General features: G+C 46.6%; 4 protein-coding genes across 7 annotated transcripts; 2 read left to right on the top strand and 2 right to left on the bottom strand.

The window, feature by feature from the left end:
- Positions 1 to 6: 6 nt before the first annotated feature.
- LOC108161570 (ATPase family protein 2 homolog) lies at positions 7 to 7,917 on the top strand. 2 transcript variants are annotated; one of them, XM_033392722.1, is made up of 5 exons: positions 7 to 502; positions 563 to 1,048; positions 6,917 to 7,104; positions 7,187 to 7,519; positions 7,574 to 7,917. In XM_033392722.1, the coding sequence occupies exons 1-4, from the start codon at positions 103 to 105 to the stop codon at positions 7,499 to 7,501; spliced, it is 1,389 nt and encodes a 462-aa protein (XP_033248613.1). In that variant the 5' UTR covers positions 7 to 102; the 3' UTR covers positions 7,502 to 7,519; positions 7,574 to 7,917. The 2 variants fall into 2 exon arrangements, with proteins under 2 accessions (XP_033248613.1, XP_033248612.1); XM_033392721.1 differs by lacking the exons at positions 6,917 to 7,104; positions 7,187 to 7,519; positions 7,574 to 7,917 and adding an exon at positions 1,104 to 3,291.
- Positions 3,772 to 5,843, top strand: LOC108161565 (thiamine transporter 1). Its single transcript, XM_017295853.2, has 2 exons — positions 3,772 to 4,971; positions 5,034 to 5,843. Exons 1-2 carry the CDS (start codon positions 4,225 to 4,227, stop codon positions 5,565 to 5,567), a joined length of 1,281 nt encoding a protein of 426 aa, XP_017151342.2. The 5' UTR covers positions 3,772 to 4,224; the 3' UTR covers positions 5,568 to 5,843.
- On the bottom strand, positions 5,922 to 6,828 carry LOC108161568 (proteasome subunit alpha type-2-like). The gene is made up of 2 exons (XM_017295857.2): positions 6,510 to 6,828; positions 5,922 to 6,448 (listed from the first exon to the last, which is right to left on the bottom strand). Exons 1-2 carry the CDS (start codon positions 6,797 to 6,799, stop codon positions 5,980 to 5,982), a joined length of 759 nt encoding a protein of 252 aa, XP_017151346.2. The 5' UTR covers positions 6,800 to 6,828; the 3' UTR covers positions 5,922 to 5,979.
- Positions 7,918 to 9,754: 1,837 nt separating the features above from the next.
- On the bottom strand, positions 9,755 to 14,878 carry LOC108163904 (PRKCA-binding protein). Of its 3 annotated transcripts, XM_017299430.2 has the most exons (7): positions 14,754 to 14,878; positions 14,389 to 14,604; positions 13,687 to 13,798; positions 10,718 to 12,638; positions 10,628 to 10,662; positions 10,159 to 10,564; positions 9,755 to 10,104 (listed from the first exon to the last, which is right to left on the bottom strand). In XM_017299430.2, exons 1-4 carry the CDS (start codon positions 14,798 to 14,800, stop codon positions 11,280 to 11,282), a joined length of 1,734 nt encoding a protein of 577 aa, XP_017154919.2. In that variant the 5' UTR covers positions 14,801 to 14,878; the 3' UTR covers positions 9,755 to 10,104; positions 10,159 to 10,564; positions 10,628 to 10,662; positions 10,718 to 11,279. The 3 variants fall into 3 exon arrangements, with proteins under 3 accessions (XP_017154919.2, XP_017154920.2, XP_033249428.1); XM_017299431.2 differs by lacking the exon at positions 14,389 to 14,604 and having other exon boundaries at positions 14,754 to 14,876; XM_033393537.1 differs by lacking the exons at positions 14,389 to 14,604; positions 14,754 to 14,878 and adding an exon at positions 13,954 to 14,310.
- Between the last annotated feature and the right edge of the window lie 4 nt (positions 14,879 to 14,882).

The following is a 14,882-nucleotide window of genomic DNA, read 5'->3' as shown; positions in this document are numbered from 1 at the left end:
TCGGGATATGTATTTCATTATTAGTCAGACGATATATTTTATCGATAAGTCTAATTCACGCGCGCGTGTGTGGGAGGAAAAACAAAACAAAACAAAAGCAGAATGCCGCCGAAATCGAGTAGCAAGAAAAACCAGGCCAGTTGGTACCACTGCGAGACCTGTGGAGTGCACATTACGTCCAAGGCACGCGACAATCACGATGGCAGCTGTCCCATATCCGGTGAAAGTAATATAGATGCGGACTCCGACGAGGAGTATGTGCGGAATGGAACTCTATACACGAGGAGCCTGCAGCAGCGCAATTTTGAAGTAGAATCCTTGAAGGATTTGCCTGCCAAGTACGCAAACATGCTGGTGTTCGTATCGGAGGGTGCCATGCGGCTCTCCCAGCTCCACATTGGCCAGCACGTGGTTATTGAATCAACGGCACAAGAGCCGCTGGTGCGGATCGTGTGGCCCGTATCGGAGCAGTTCCTCACCACGGTGTTTGTGACAGACAGCGGTAGGAATCCGAAGTCTAGGATTGTACAATAGCAGTGCATTTATCGCTTCATTCTTTTAGATTACAAATCGAATTGGACGAAAATGCGTGGCAAGCTGCTGAAGATCAGTGCATTGGACACCAAATGCCTAACAGCCGCCGGCAGCATCTCCCTGAGGCAGATTAGTGAAACGCGTCTGAAGTCTGCACAGCTTAAGGATGCCACCGCCTTGCTCCAGCGGGCAATGGTCAACCAAATCTACTGCCAGGGAACTAAAATTCATTTCAATTTCTTCAACAAGTCGCTGACATTTCGCCTGGAGAGTTGGCAGGGGGCAGTGGAGGACGCACTAGCTGGTCTCAGCCTGGAGGCCAAGCCACGGCAATTCGTTCAGGTGACCAATGTTACCAGATTGCAATTGATACCCCAGGAGGAGGAGGAGCAACTGGAGGAACAGACCAGACCTCTTCGCATTACAAAATGTCAAATTGGAGGACTGGATAAGCAATTGCAGCTAGTGGAGGAGAGCATGGAGTATGCTCTAGGCCTTAGGACATTGCCTGCCGGTAAGTAAATCCCTATATTTTTCTGGACCTTAAAATATTCCCTGTGGTGCCCCAGGTCTAAAGGTGTCTCGAGGCATGCTTTTGTATGGCGCCACTGGCTGCGGCAAGTCCATGGTCTTGGAGGCCATGACCGCCGTGGCTGATGATCGCAGCCACAGGAACGTTCAAATCATTCGCATCAATAGCGGCGAGGTGTACAGCAAATTCCTTGGCGAAACAGAACAAAATCTAGCAGCAATCTTCGAGCGGGCCTACGCCCATTATCCGCAACCGACGCTGCTGCTTATCGAGGATGTGCATAACCTGTGTCCCAAGCAGGAGAGCAATGATATGGTCAAGCGTGTCTCCCTGGCGTTTCTCGCGCTGCTCGACCAACTGAGCAGTCCCAGACAGCTGCGAGGCAGTCGAACCTTCCTGCTGGCCACCAGTTCGCAAATTGATGCCCTGCATCCGAGTATACGGAGAGCCGGACGCCTGGACAGTGAACTGGAGTTGGGTGTACCCAGTCCGCAGGCACGTCAGGCCATCATCGAATGTCTGATTCAATCGGTGGAGCACCAACTGACTAGCGAAGATGTGGGACAGATTGCCACCATTAGCCATGGCTATGTGGGTGCCGATCTGGCGAATCTGGTATATACAGCAATACTCCAGGCCCAGCCACAAGCTCTTCAGCTCAGGCACTTGCAAGAAGCTCTCATCAGCGTCAAGCCATCGGCCATGCGCGAAGTTCTCATCGAGTGTCCCAATGTCCAGTGGTCGGACATTGGCGGCCAGTCCGAACTACGTCTGGCCATGCAACAGGCTATCGAATGGCCACTGCTTCATGCGGAGAAGTTCCAGCGTCTTGGCATTAAGCCACCGCGTGGCATTCTCATGTTTGGGCCGCCCGGCTGCTCCAAGACGATGATTGCCAAGGCCCTGGCCACCGAGAGCAAGCTGAACTTCCTTTCGATAAAGGGACCGGAGCTCTTCTCTATGTGGGTGGGTGAGTCGGAGCGGGCGGTGCGCGAGGTGTTCCGCAAGGCTCGCCAGGTGGCACCCTCGATTGTCTTCTTCGATGAGATCGATGCCATTGGCGGCGAAAGAGCAGAAGGCGAGGGCTCGGGCTCCGGCTCGGGTTCGTCCGTCAAAGAGCGTGTACTCACCCAACTCCTCACCGAACTGGACGGCGTAGAGGCGTTGCAGAATGTCACCATTGTGGCGGCAACCAATCGGCCTGATCTGATAGACAAAGCTTTACTCCGTCCCGGACGCATCGATCGCATTCTCTACGTGGGCCTTCCAAAAGCCGATGCTCGAAGCGAAATCTTACGCATAAAACTGCGCCCCATGCCGCTGTCCAAGGATGTGGAGGTGGACAAGCTGGTGGAGCTAACAGACGGCTATTCGGGGGCCGAAATTCAGGCCGTCTGCCATGAGGCAGCTATGCGTGCCCTCGAGCAAAGCTTCGACGCGGAGCAGGTGGATTGGTCGCACTTTGAGCATGCCCTGGCGGCAGTACAGCCTCGTACCAGTCCAGAACTTTTAAAACTCTACGAGGACTACTTGAAAAGGAAGTGATCTGAGAGTAAAGTTCTGCCGCTTAAAGAGTACCCTCGAAGTACGCTCAAAGAGTGCCTCTCAAAGAGCAATAAAAATCATTTGATATACGAAATTATATTTACTATATACGACTATAATCTCCGACATGAGATACGAAATTTAAGGTCCACAGATTAGGCTAAATAGATAAGATTGCATTAGACTTGGACTGCATTAAAAAACCCTCAGTTTGGGTTTTACTAAATCAAAGATCGACACTTGATTTGGAAATACTCACCACTATCTGGAATCGACGCCTTTGAAGCCAGCTATCGACGGCAACGATAAAGAATAACCAAAAATTAATGTCACAATCAATTGAAGTGAATCGAAAGAAGAATTCAAGTGTCTCGTGTTTTCATACTGAGAAAGAGAGAGCGTCTGATTATTTCGCTTGGCGTGCAAATCGCTAAAACAAATGGGTCGGGCCCATGTCCCACAAACAGAGACGAGAGCAGAGCGACCGCTTCTGATTGATACAGTGGAACGCATTGATGATGAAATTATATATTTAAATCACCGCAATACAGAGGGTCACGCTCAGCAGCACAGAGGTTTTTATAAGAACTGGCATTCGAGTTATGGTATTACGAATAAAAAGCAAATGGTTGTACATATGTATGTACACTTGCGGTCATGGCCAAGGTCATGCAAATGTTTTCTGTCTGTCAGATTAGTCGAATTCGATGTTCGTATACCCTTGCAATGGTCTCCAGCCATTATAAATATATTTATATCTATTTAAGACCAAAAATTCTAGCACAGCAAGAGGTTCCCGTGTAGATAGGAGGATCGATATGTATTCTTATTCAAAAGCAAAGGTGTTGACAGATATCTGTATGTATTTATACAACTCCCAGAATTTAAAAAGTAAAAATCAAAAAGTCAATTGTTTGGGTATTCTGAAAACTTGACCAACTTATGTCCTATACATATTGTAGGGTATCAAAAGATTCAACCACAGAATCGAACTAATAAATTATAAGACCTTTCGAAAATATTTGTAGGGATCTTAACAATGTGAATTTATTGCAAATTTCCTACGTAATCCATACCTTATAAAAATATATTGAAGATTTTTTTGAATCAATTATGTAAGGAATTTAAACAATTGATATCGATGAAATTTTTTATGAAATAGTGTCAATTAACCAACCAGTAGCTAAGCCAGTTTCGTAACATGTTTTTTCCATCTGTTTAGGCACTGTGCTTTATTTTGGGAAGTTAATGGCCTACTAATTCGAGTTATTAAGTTTAAAAAACTCATTTGTAGTTGTAAAAAGCTCGTCTGTTAATGAGAACTTGTTGAAGAGTGAACAAGTCTAGCACATATGTTGACACGATGCTGCTCTATACGATTTTTGAGAGAATGTTCGATGAGCGGGAGAGCACAAGTTGGGGTTCTCTCAGATCTATGTATAGGAATAGTTAAACGTATAAGGCAGAGAAAGCCTCAGCACTTGGCGGGCCCGCCCGATCGGTCCAATCAGTCGCCGGTTCGTCGTTCAGTGCGTCGCGTCGTTTTGGGCTTTGGTTACGACACAGGGAACACGCGCTGCATTCTTTAGCACTCGCTGAACGATCCACAGAATATGGAGTACTGGCTGAAGATCTCGCTGCTGCTTTGCACTTTCGGCTTCCTTCGCGAGCTGCGGCCATCGGAGCCGTATGTGACCGAATATCTGGCCGGAGACTATGGCAATCTGACCTCCGAGCAGGTATACCAGAAAGTCTATCCCTTTGGCACGTACTCGGTGCTAGCGCAATTGGTGATTGTGTTCCTCATCACGGATCTGGTGCGGTACAAGCCGGTGATCGTTCTGTCCGCCGTCGCTGGGATCGTGCTGTTCGCCATGCAGATATGGTGCGATACCCTGGGAATGCTACAGGTTGCCCAGCTCTTCTATGGCTTCTTCACGGCCGCCGAGGTGGCCTACTACACGTACATCTATGCCAAGGTGGACAAGGAGCGCTATCAGATCGTCACCGGACACACGCGTGCGGCGATCTTGAGCGGAAAGTTTCTGGGCGGACTGGTGGCCCAGATTCTGGTGTCCACCGACAGCATGGACTACGGGGAGCTGTACTACATATCGCTGACCACACAGATCATATCGTTGGGTGTGTCCCTGGTTCTTCCCAGCGTGCCACGCAGTCTGTATTTCTATGCGAATGATGCCAGTCCGAGTCCGACGCCTGGCGGCGAGGAGAAGGTCCCACAATTCTCACTCAAAAAGGCCTGTCGCCTGCTGTGGTACCACCTGGTGTCTTCATATTCGAACCGCATTGTCCTGCAATGGAGTGTGTGGTGGGCCCTGGCCACCTGTGGTCAGATTCAGGTAATCTTCACATGAATATCATTATTTTTGGTCCTCCTATAATGAGATTTTTGTTCTAATAGGTGATATCGTATATTCAGTTCCTGTGGAAGGAGGTGGCGCCCGAACATCAGAGCGTCTACAATGGCGGTGTGGAGGCATTGGCCACCCTTCTGGGCGCCGTAGGAGCCATTGTGGCGGGTATGCTCAACTCGAACAAGCGACGCAGCTCCTATATGCTCAGCAATTCCATTTGCGCTGCTGTTCTGGGCGGTCTGTTGCTATATGCCTCACAAACCACTGTACTCTGGGTGGCCTACGTCAATTATGTGCTCTTTTGTGCCATATTCTTCTTCATCATAACTGTGGCAGGAGCCATTGTGGCCGAGAATCTGGTGGAGGACAGCTTTGGCCTCGTCTTCGGCATCAACACTTTGGTGGGACTCATGTTGCAGACGATCCTCACCATTGTCGTGGTGGAACCGGATCCAGGCTTTGGCTTGGGCCTGCGAGATCAGTATCTAGTCAACGGAGGTTATTTCCTCTGCTTGGGGGGAATCTTTGGACTCTGGATTCTCATTGCAAAAATACGTGCGCTTTGCAGTAAAGTGGAGTAAATGGAAGTCCATCAATAATAGTTCCTGGATTAATTCTTTCCTTCATTTATTGCCAAAAAGTATGATATAGTGGTATTAAGGCTATAAATTTAGTACTTTAAATAGTTTTCGAATATAATTTTGTAAAAAATCGGGACATTTTCAACATAAAATCGTGGTTTTGGCAGCATATTTCTATAAAAGACACATACGTTGTGTGAGACTGTGTCCGTCCGTCAGACTAGACTATGTAAGTTACGCGAGTGCGAATTTCCATAAATGTTAAAGAACATTTTACGTTTTGAAGGAGTATTTTGATTTGTTGGAAAAAAACAATATATATATTAAGAGAAGTACGAAAAGCAAGTCGGGTAGATGTTATTTATTTATTGTTGTAATGTTGTATTTCAAAGAAAGCAAAAATGAAGTATTGTTAGTCAAGGTAGGTAGAGGTGGCATAGAACTCATCGACAGTATTAGAGTCCATACACTCGAAACCTTCCGGATATGCAATGCCAATTTGGATGACTTCGGTAGGCATGGGATCCTCCTCTTCGTCATCACCGTCACCCTCCTTCAGCTCCGCCTCCGTCTCCTCATATCCTTTCTTTAAAGCCAGCAGTGCAGTGTCAATGGCATCTTCTATCTTGAGATTCTCAGTTAACCGGCTCTCCAAGAAGCTTGTACATATGCCTGCATTACGGCCCAGGGCAATGGCCTTTCTGGTGGAGTGGGTACCGTTGGCACTACAATCGTACAGTTGCGGCACCCCCTTGTCACAGCCGGCGATCAGTAGAGATACTCCGAAGGGTCGCGCGCTCGCCATTTGTGTGTATTCCTGCATGAGGATGGCCATGCAATGCGCCACTTCCTTCACTTTGACCGCAGAGCCATTGCTCAGGCTATGGGGGAGTAATTGTAATCATCAACAATAATCAACGAAAATCTAAACGAGACAATTACTTATTCTGGATAGAACATCTCTGGGCATGCTTTTTGAGAATTCGAAAGTCGCCACTCAGTCCAGAATAGGCCATTCCTATCATAGTGTTTATTGGGGCCACGTGCTGCATGCCGCGCGGCTCCATCAGTTCCGAAGTCTTCCGCGTTGCGGTGCCAATGACGACGCCTTCTGATGCGACGATGCCCACTGAGGTGCTGCCTTTGGAAACTGCCTTCAATGCATACGACGATTGCTCCACAGTTCCCGAAGAACCAAAGACGCTTGGGGAAAACTTGAACTTTTGATCCATTTCTATACAAAAGATAATTCGACATAAATGTTAAAGTTGACTTCCCAATAGTCGGACTACTAGACTAGTCTTTACACTCACCAGCTGTTAAAATTCCACGCTTTTTCTACTTTTTAGGAGAACTTTATTTCCGAAAATTTTGGATTTTGCCGGATCGGTACTGCATCTACGATCGCATGCATCGCGCCAGCAGCTGGTGCATTATTTATTTACCTGCACTTTTTACGACGTACGTGCTTCGCCGTACGTGCTACCGACATCGTCTTCCCTCCTGCACCATGCTTTACCTCATTGGCTTTGACCGGGTAAGTTTTCCTTGCTTCCCCCCTATTTAACTTCTTCATTGACTTTTTTTTAATTCTCTTGTTTTTTCTGTATTCCTTCCAGCTCCATTGGCCTGTGCGACTTTTGAGTCCGGCCACTGCCATGGCACTCTGCCTTGCGTCCCACTCTGTTTTCGTCGCGGGTGATTCTGCCGTAACTCGTCGTCCTGTCTGGAAGTTCAAGGAATGTGCTCCTGGCTGGACCGTGGCACACACCGGCTGTCCTTCTGCGTGCCATGATGCCGCGTCTATGTTGCTGAGTCGAGCGTCCCGTCCACTGCAGCAGAGACCAGTGATCGACGGCGGAATTGTTGGTTCACGCCCACGGGAAATAATGTCAACCATCCCGACATTGATACGCCGCCGACTCAAGCACTAGGCTTCAGCTTCGCGACGTGTAAGTGAATATAATTGTGGATATATTTTAAAATACATATATCTTCCTTCACAGATTACTTATGTACTCTACGCTTTGGCAGAAACCGAGTCGTATCCGATTTCCCACCGCCAGACGGAGCCCTGTCCAGCATTATCGTGGCCTATTCGACACAGACAGAGTCCGATCCCAGCCAGACAGAATCGTACCCCAGCAGGATAGAAGCGCACCTCTTGCAAGATCCGACAAGATCAAGTCATCGTCATCCTTGGAAATGGCCATCAAGGACTTTGACAGTGGCAACTAAGGAAGCGGCTACGCGGGCTTTTAGATTCTAGATAGATCTTATCGTTGTTAGGTTTAAGGATATACAAAGCTATACATTTATATAGTAGATATTGATGCTGTGCACTTGTTTATTTATTTATACTATTTATACTTAAGTTATGATGAATAAAAATATTGAAAAATCATCCTTGCTGTATCCTGTATCGGAGAAATGATCCCGACTGCAAAAAGGAGTGGCACGCCCAGATCGGTTCACAAATAGAGGAGAAAACTTAATATTTTTGATTGGGGAAAATGTCCTTGATCCTTGAAAAGGACTCTACCAAATCAGGGACATTTTTCGGATCACAGGACGCCGTCTCACGTTCCGATCGGGTCCCAAATAGCCGAGAAAACTGAATATGTATGGTTGAGGTCGTTGGAGTCCTTACCGAAGGATCAAGGACTTTTCTGATCTCGGGGTGCCATGGCACGCCCCGATCAGGCCACAAATAAGGGAGAAAACCAGTTATATATTTCCGGAGAAAATATCCTTGACCATTGGTCCTGGATAAGGACTCCACCAGATTAAGGATGTTATTTCGAACACAGGAAGCCGTCGCACGTTCCGATCGAGCCACAAAAAGCCGAGAAAACTAAATATGCATAGTTCGGGTCGTTGGAGTCCTTACCGAAGGACCAAGGACATTTTTCTGATCACGGGGGGCCATGGCACGCCCCGATCGGGTCACAAATAAGAGAGAAAACAAGGTATATATGTCTGGTGTAAAAATCCTTGATCCTTGGTCCTTGATAAGGACTCCAAAAAATAAGGGACATTTTTTCGATCACAGGAAGCCGTCGCACGCACAGATCGGCCCATAAATAAGGAGAAAACAACGGGTTTGTAATTTGTTATTTTTGAAAATGTAGTTCAAGAAATCACCGATAGGGGCGCCACCGTACATAACAAAAAACTCGCGTCAAATGGCCAAAATCTGGATGGGATACCAGGCGAACAGAAATCAGCAGAAGGTAACTGAATTTTTTTTTTAAATTTATTGTCCCCCAAAAGTATGCACCACATTTTTTTTTGCATTTGCTACAGTTGCTTGCTGCTGATTTCTGTTCGCCTGGTATCCCATCCAGATTTTGGCCATTTGACGCGAGTTTTTTGTTATGTACGGTGGCGCCCCTATCGGTGATTTCTTGAACTACATTTTCAAAAATAACAAATTACAAACCCGTTGTTTTCTCCTTATTTATGGGCCGATCTGTGCGTGCGACGGCTTCCTGTGATCGAAAAAATGTCCCTTATTTTTTGGAGTCCTTATCAAGGACCAAGGATCAAGGATTTTTACACCAGACATATATATCTTGTTTTCTCTCTTATTTGTGACCCGATCGGGGCGTGCCATGGCCCCCCGTGATCAGAAAAATGTCCTTGGTCCTTCGGTAAGGACTCCAACGACCCGAACTATGCATATTTAGTTTTCTCGGCTTTTTGTGGCTCGATCGGAACGTGCGACGGCTTCCTGTGTTCGAAATAACATCCTTAATCTGGTGGAGTCCTTATCCAGGACCAATGGTCAAGGATATTTTCTCCGGAAATATATAACTGGTTTTCTCCCTTATTTGTGGCCTGATCGGGGCGTGCCATGGCACCCCGAGATCAGAAAAGTCCTTGATCCTTCGGTAAGGACTCCAACGACCTCAACCATACATATTCAGTTTTCTCGGCTATTTGGGACCCGATCGGAACGTGAGACGGCGTCCTGTGATCCGAAAAATGTCCCTGATTTGGTAGAGTCCTTTTCAAGGATCAAGGACATTTTCCCCAATCAAAAATATTAAGTTTTCTCCTCTATTTGTGAACCGATCTGGGCGTGCCACTCCTTTTTGCAGTCGGGATCATTTCTCCGATACAGGATACAGCAAGGATGATTTTTCAATATTTTTATTCATCATAACTTAAGTATAAATAGTATAAATAAATAAACAAGTGCACAGCTTCAATATCTACTATATAAATGTATAGCTTTGTATATCCTTAAACCTAACAACGATAAGATCTATCTAGAATCTAGTAGCCCGCGTAGCCGCTTCCTTAGTTGCCACTGTCAAAGTCCTTGATGGCCATTTCCAAGGATGACGATGACTTGATCTTGTCGGATCTTGCAAGAGGTGCGCTTCTATCCTGCTGGGGTACGATTCTGTCTGGCTGGGATCGGACTCTGTCTGTGTCGAATAGGCCACGATAATGCTGGACAGGGCTCCGTCTGGCGGTGGGAAATCGGATACGACTCGGTTTCTGCCAAAGCGTAGAGTACATAAGTCATCTGTGAAGGAAGATATATGTATTTTAAAATATATCCACAATTATATTCACTTACACGTCGCGAAGCTGAAGCCCAGTGCTTGAGTCGGCGGCGTATCAATGTCGGGATGGTTGACATTATTTCCCGTGGGCGTGAACCAACAATTCCGCCGTCGATCACTGGTCTCTGCTGCAGTGGACGGGACGCTCGACTCAGCAGGACAGCCGGTGTTTGCCACGGTCCAGCCAGGAGCACATCCCTTGGACTTCCAGACAGGACGAGGAGCTACGGCGGAATCACCCGCGGAGAAAACAGCGTGGGACGCAAGGCAGAGGACCATGGCAGTGGCCGGACTCAAAGGTCGCCCAGCCAATCGCGACAGGAATCGTGTCCCGAGTCAGTAGCCGTCATCGAGTGCACACTCGCTCATATGAACTCGCTCATAAGACCAAAGGTATTTCTGTCCACCGGACAGGCCGACCTGCCAAAATGAAAGCAAGAATGACATAAAGTAAATGTATAAATAAGAACCTAATAACTTTACCTGGCGGGGTAAAAGGAGGCTTAGGTGTTTGCGGCCTGAAATGAAAAATGAAATGAAAAAGATAAACAGGGGAAAACAAGGAAAACTTACCGGTCAGAGCCGATGAGGTAAAGCATGATTCAATAGGGAAGGCGATGTCGGTAATGGCTGGGCTGACTGCTTGTGTTGACGCGGCAGTAGACGTACGCCAGAGCTGAAAACCGTGGGATCTAATCCAGAAAGTTCGTTTGCGCCATGTTCGGTGTATGAGCTGGCACATCTACTGTATGGTTAGTGGTATTACGCTATAAATTATCAATGTTTTGTATAAAATCGTCATTCATCAGCGCACCGAATTTTATATGCCCTAGCAATTCCATTGAATGCGTATTTATGTAAGTTTTCTTATTGCCAATATATTGGATTTGATTTAAACCTTGCAAAAAAATATATTAAATATGTTGATTACAATTAAGTAATTCTGTGATAACTATTAAAACATATTTTATGAATTTTAATAATTTATATTTTATGATCGCTCCCGATCTTGACAAATTATTTGCAGTTTTTCCCAGATATGAGACACTTGGCGACTATCAGCTGCATACAAATTTGAGCTGGGGCTTTTTTGTAAACACATTTATTAAACACACAATTGTACTATACACAGATCTTATTGCAACAGCAGATCCATCTCTTCGGCATTCGATGACATCAAATCGCGCTCCAGACTGGTGGAGGCTGCATTGGCCTGATTCAGAAACAGATCAAAGTCGTAGCCATCGTTTTGGGCCGAAATGGAATCTTTTTGGTTGCTAATGGTTTGCGGATTGGACAGCAGGTCCACATCGTAGAGACCCAGTTCCTTAAGCAGCGTTTCATTTTCCGTGCTATTTGATTCTGGCGCAGCAGTGGACTCCGCGGATTCCTTGATTTCCACATTAATGATGGCCGCCGGCTGCTCGACAGCCTCGAGGCCACAATCAATATTGGGAGGACGCGCATTGGGATTGGCATTGGCTTCGATCTCATCATCATCCAGCTCTTGGGGCTTCAGAGTGCTGGACTTGTACTGAAAGTCGGTTTCCTTGAAATCCACCTCGATGGGGAAGAGCGGCGGCAGAGATTCCAGGCGCTCCACCAGGCTTCGATGCAGCTCAGCCAGACTCTCGAGAAGGCTTCGCAGCTGTTTGTTCAGATCCATGGCATGCTTGCACTCTAGCAACTCCATTTTCTCGAGAACATCTGTGCGCAATTTGGCAAACTTACTGCGCGCGTCCATGCGACAGCGCAGGATCAGACGGTACTCATAGTTGCCTGTCTCGACGCGGTAGAGCGGCTCCTGGAGCGAGGCGAAGCCATGCTCCTCATCGTCCATCTCTTTGACCTTCAGGCAGTAGGAGAGGTATGTGAATTTGGCATCCGCATAGCGACGCACCGTAAGCTTTGTATCCGGTATCGCCTTGTTTAGATATGTCCCAAGATCAGCCAGGACTGGCTTGATCTGTTTGATAATGCCCAAGCCGTCCTTCTCCAGCGTCCGATGGAACTCGCCAAAGGTGCGAAAGGCCTCCGACGCCCGTTGTTGCGGCTCGTGCGCTGAGATCTGAGTGAAGCAGTCGCCAAACGACTTGTACGTCTGCAACAGGTCATAGTAGGCCTTCAGCATACGGCGGGCATGCTCGACCAGTCCCTTGTACATCAGTTCGGTGCCCTCCAGCTCCTCCAGTCGCTTGACCAGCGAATCGTTGCACAATATGGCACGTGACAGTCCCAAAGTATCCGCCGTATTGCTCGACATGTTGTCCACGATCCGATGCTTCAGTTTTTTGAGAATGATGTCCAGAGTTTTACCCTGTTCCGGATCCGCGTGGAGTTTGTTATAGTGTACGATCACCTCATCGGTGGCCGTTTGTATCATCTTGGCCACCTCCACTTTCGTCTTGCCCTTCACACTGACAGAATTCACGGCCAGCAGCTCGTCACCCGACTGGAGGGATCCCTCACGTGCGGCGGGCGTCCCATCGAAAATCTGTGGGTAAAATGTTGGAAACTTTGAATCACATTCGAATATGTATTCTGGGAGTTAACATTCGAAATTTCCTTTCAGTTCTAGCAGTTGATCGGTAACCACAAAAAAATTAAACAAAAATTCAAAAATTATGACCATCAACAACTGGTACAAGTGGATCGATGTGGACTTCAACAGCACTCCACGTAGGCTAAGCAAAAAGCCAGAGACTATTCCTCGCTGCGATCAGTTGGACGGCAAAATAAGGGCCATCCTACTGGAGCAGAGCGCCAATATGCTGGGGTTTAGTCGCAAACAAGCCGGCGTGGACAGCCAAAAGCGAAAGCCGAAAAAACCTAAGCTCGAGAAACTGACGCCCAGTGTCTACGAATTTCAGAAAATTTACGAGAATCGCAGGAAGGACCTCTGCGAGCGGTGGGACAGGGCCACACGAATCGAGAACCAGTTTCACAGCACTCCAATGCCCAATTTTAACCGCTTACACAAGCGCCTGGAGAAGATGAGAAGTAGCTTGGGATCTGGTCAAGTCCTGACCAAACCACGCACGCCCCATACTCTGGTCATGTCCATGCAGGCTGAGTTGAGGCGTAAGCGTGAAATAAAGGAACTAAAGAAGAAGACGAAACCTAAGTTCATTCCAAAAATCAATCGGTATCCGTTGCCCAACCTGTACCGACAGCCCTTTATTCCCCGCATCGAGTCGTCCACTATCCAGGTCAAGCCCTTCAATTTACGCAGCGAGGAGCGGGGCAAACGTCGGAAACAGTTCGATCAGCAAATCAATCGGAAGATGACAGAGCGCAGTCAAAAAGAGGCCATGGAATGGGTCAAACGAGAGGAGGAGGAGTACTTGAAGCAGCGCCTGAAGACAGTATTCAAGGCTACGCCTAATCCCTGGAAACGCACAAAGGCAATCACTGATGCAATCAGCCATCAGTGATGTACTGATGCAATCAGCCATCAGTGATGTATCTTTGGGTATTACTTTACTGGTTTCCCATTCTTTCCACTTTTATCAGTTGATTTTGGCTATAACAAACAGACATACCTGTACAATATATAGACAGGGACACATGGGTGCTCCACCGCCAATGCTGATGCCAATCAAGTTGCTCTGATCCTTAGTGATGACGACGGCATTAGTGGTGACCGTCATACCCCTGATAAAATCCGAAAGAAACTAATTTTAATTAAAAAAATATACAGATTTTAATTGCTAGACTGAAGCGTGCTCTATACGATATATTATTACTAGTTGAATAGGTGTGAATGGGTGTATGCATGTATGTATATACCAGCCTTATGGTGTACTCACATAGTAGATGGGTGCAGTTTTCTAAATAGCCATGTTACCTGTTCTAGCAAGGCCATTGGATAATAACAAAGTTACCTACGGCTGTTGATGGGGACAGTTTAAGCTAAGGCATCATGATACTATCGTGCCACCACCGTGCCCCAAGAGGGGCCAAAGGGAACCTCTTAACAACAAAATTCAAAGAATACTCGTTCCTTTTGTATAGTATATAGTTCTAAGCCTAGCTCTAAATTCGAGTTAGTGGAGTATAAGCATCTAGACATCTACACACAAACGAAAATCATAATTTTCCTTAATTCTGCTTAAAACAAAAAAGTATACCGTTAGTTCTAGGAGTCTGTCGGGTAATTTATTTTTAGGGGGGATTAGTACAAATATAAATACATATACCATTATATCAAATGATTCTTGGGTCAAACGCTGGAGTGGACTTACAAACGATCTAACTCATTTTTCTGCCTAGTGGACGACTCGCTGCCAAACCTGTCGGAGCCGAAGCCCGAGCACAGGACAACAGTTGTCTCGTTGATCGAGGAGGGGGATGAGGAGGAGTGATGGTTCCTCGGCTCCTCCTCGAGAACATCCTTTTCGCGTGGAGAACTCTTCAAGGCATCCCCATCTAACTGGATGAGTAAGGGAACTGGCCCGGGTCTAACAATATGGTTCGATTTTGTACAATTATTGATTTATAACAGAAACTTACGCATCGCATCGCAACAGTTTGTTTTTTTCTTTTGCCAATAAACGAAAGATCTATGCAGACAATTTTTGGGTAAATATTCCACACAAAGGCTACTCACATTTTATCCTCCTCGAAGAAGAAGTCATCGTCGGTGTCTGTCAGCATCTTCCTTGATTAAAAATATATTTTCTAGTGCTTAATTTTTGGCAAATTGAATTCCTTTAAACTGACATGCAATGTGACCGCG

This window comes from Drosophila miranda, chromosome 4 (assembly GCF_003369915.1).
Source record: "Drosophila miranda strain MSH22 chromosome 4, D.miranda_PacBio2.1, whole genome shotgun sequence".
Classification (NCBI taxonomy): domain Eukaryota; kingdom Metazoa; phylum Arthropoda; class Insecta; order Diptera; family Drosophilidae; genus Drosophila; species Drosophila miranda.
Note: the sequence above shows the minus strand (reverse complement) of the source record. Positions and strands in the feature narration are given on the sequence as shown.

Excerpts from the sequence above, each read along its gene's own strand:
- LOC108161570 (XM_033392721.1), top strand. The coding sequence starts at position 103 with ATGCCGCCGAAATCGAGTAGCAAGAAAAACCAGGCCAGTTGGTACCAC. Across the intron at positions 503-562 it reads GGTGTTTGTGACAGACAGCG|ATTACAAATCGAATTGGACG; the intron begins GTAGGAATCCGA and ends TCATTCTTTTAG. Across the intron at positions 1,049-1,103 it reads CCTTAGGACATTGCCTGCCG|GTCTAAAGGTGTCTCGAGGC; the intron begins GTAAGTAAATCC and ends GTGGTGCCCCAG.
- LOC108161565 (XM_017295853.2), top strand. The coding sequence starts at position 4,225 with ATGGAGTACTGGCTGAAGATCTCGCTGCTGCTTTGCACTTTCGGCTTC. Across the intron at positions 4,972-5,033 it reads CCACCTGTGGTCAGATTCAG|GTGATATCGTATATTCAGTT; the intron begins GTAATCTTCACA and ends TTGTTCTAATAG.
- LOC108161568 (XM_017295857.2), bottom strand. The coding sequence starts at position 6,799 with ATGGATCAAAAGTTCAAGTTTTCCCCAAGCGTCTTTGGTTCTTCGGGA. Across the intron at positions 6,449-6,509 it reads AGATGTTCTATCCAGAATAA|CCTGAGCAATGGCTCTGCGG; the intron begins GTAATTGTCTCG and ends ACTCCCCCATAG.
- LOC108163904 (XM_017299430.2), bottom strand. The coding sequence starts at position 14,800 with ATGCTGACAGACACCGACGATGACTTCTTCTTCGAGGAGGATAAAAT. Across the intron at positions 14,605-14,753 it reads TTCTTCGAGGAGGATAAAAT|ACCCGGGCCAGTTCCCTTAC; the intron begins GTGAGTAGCCTT and ends CCATATTGTTAG. Across the intron at positions 12,639-13,686 it reads CCTGTCTATATATTGTACAG|ATTTTCGATGGGACGCCCGC; the intron begins GTATGTCTGTTT and ends TTTTACCCACAG.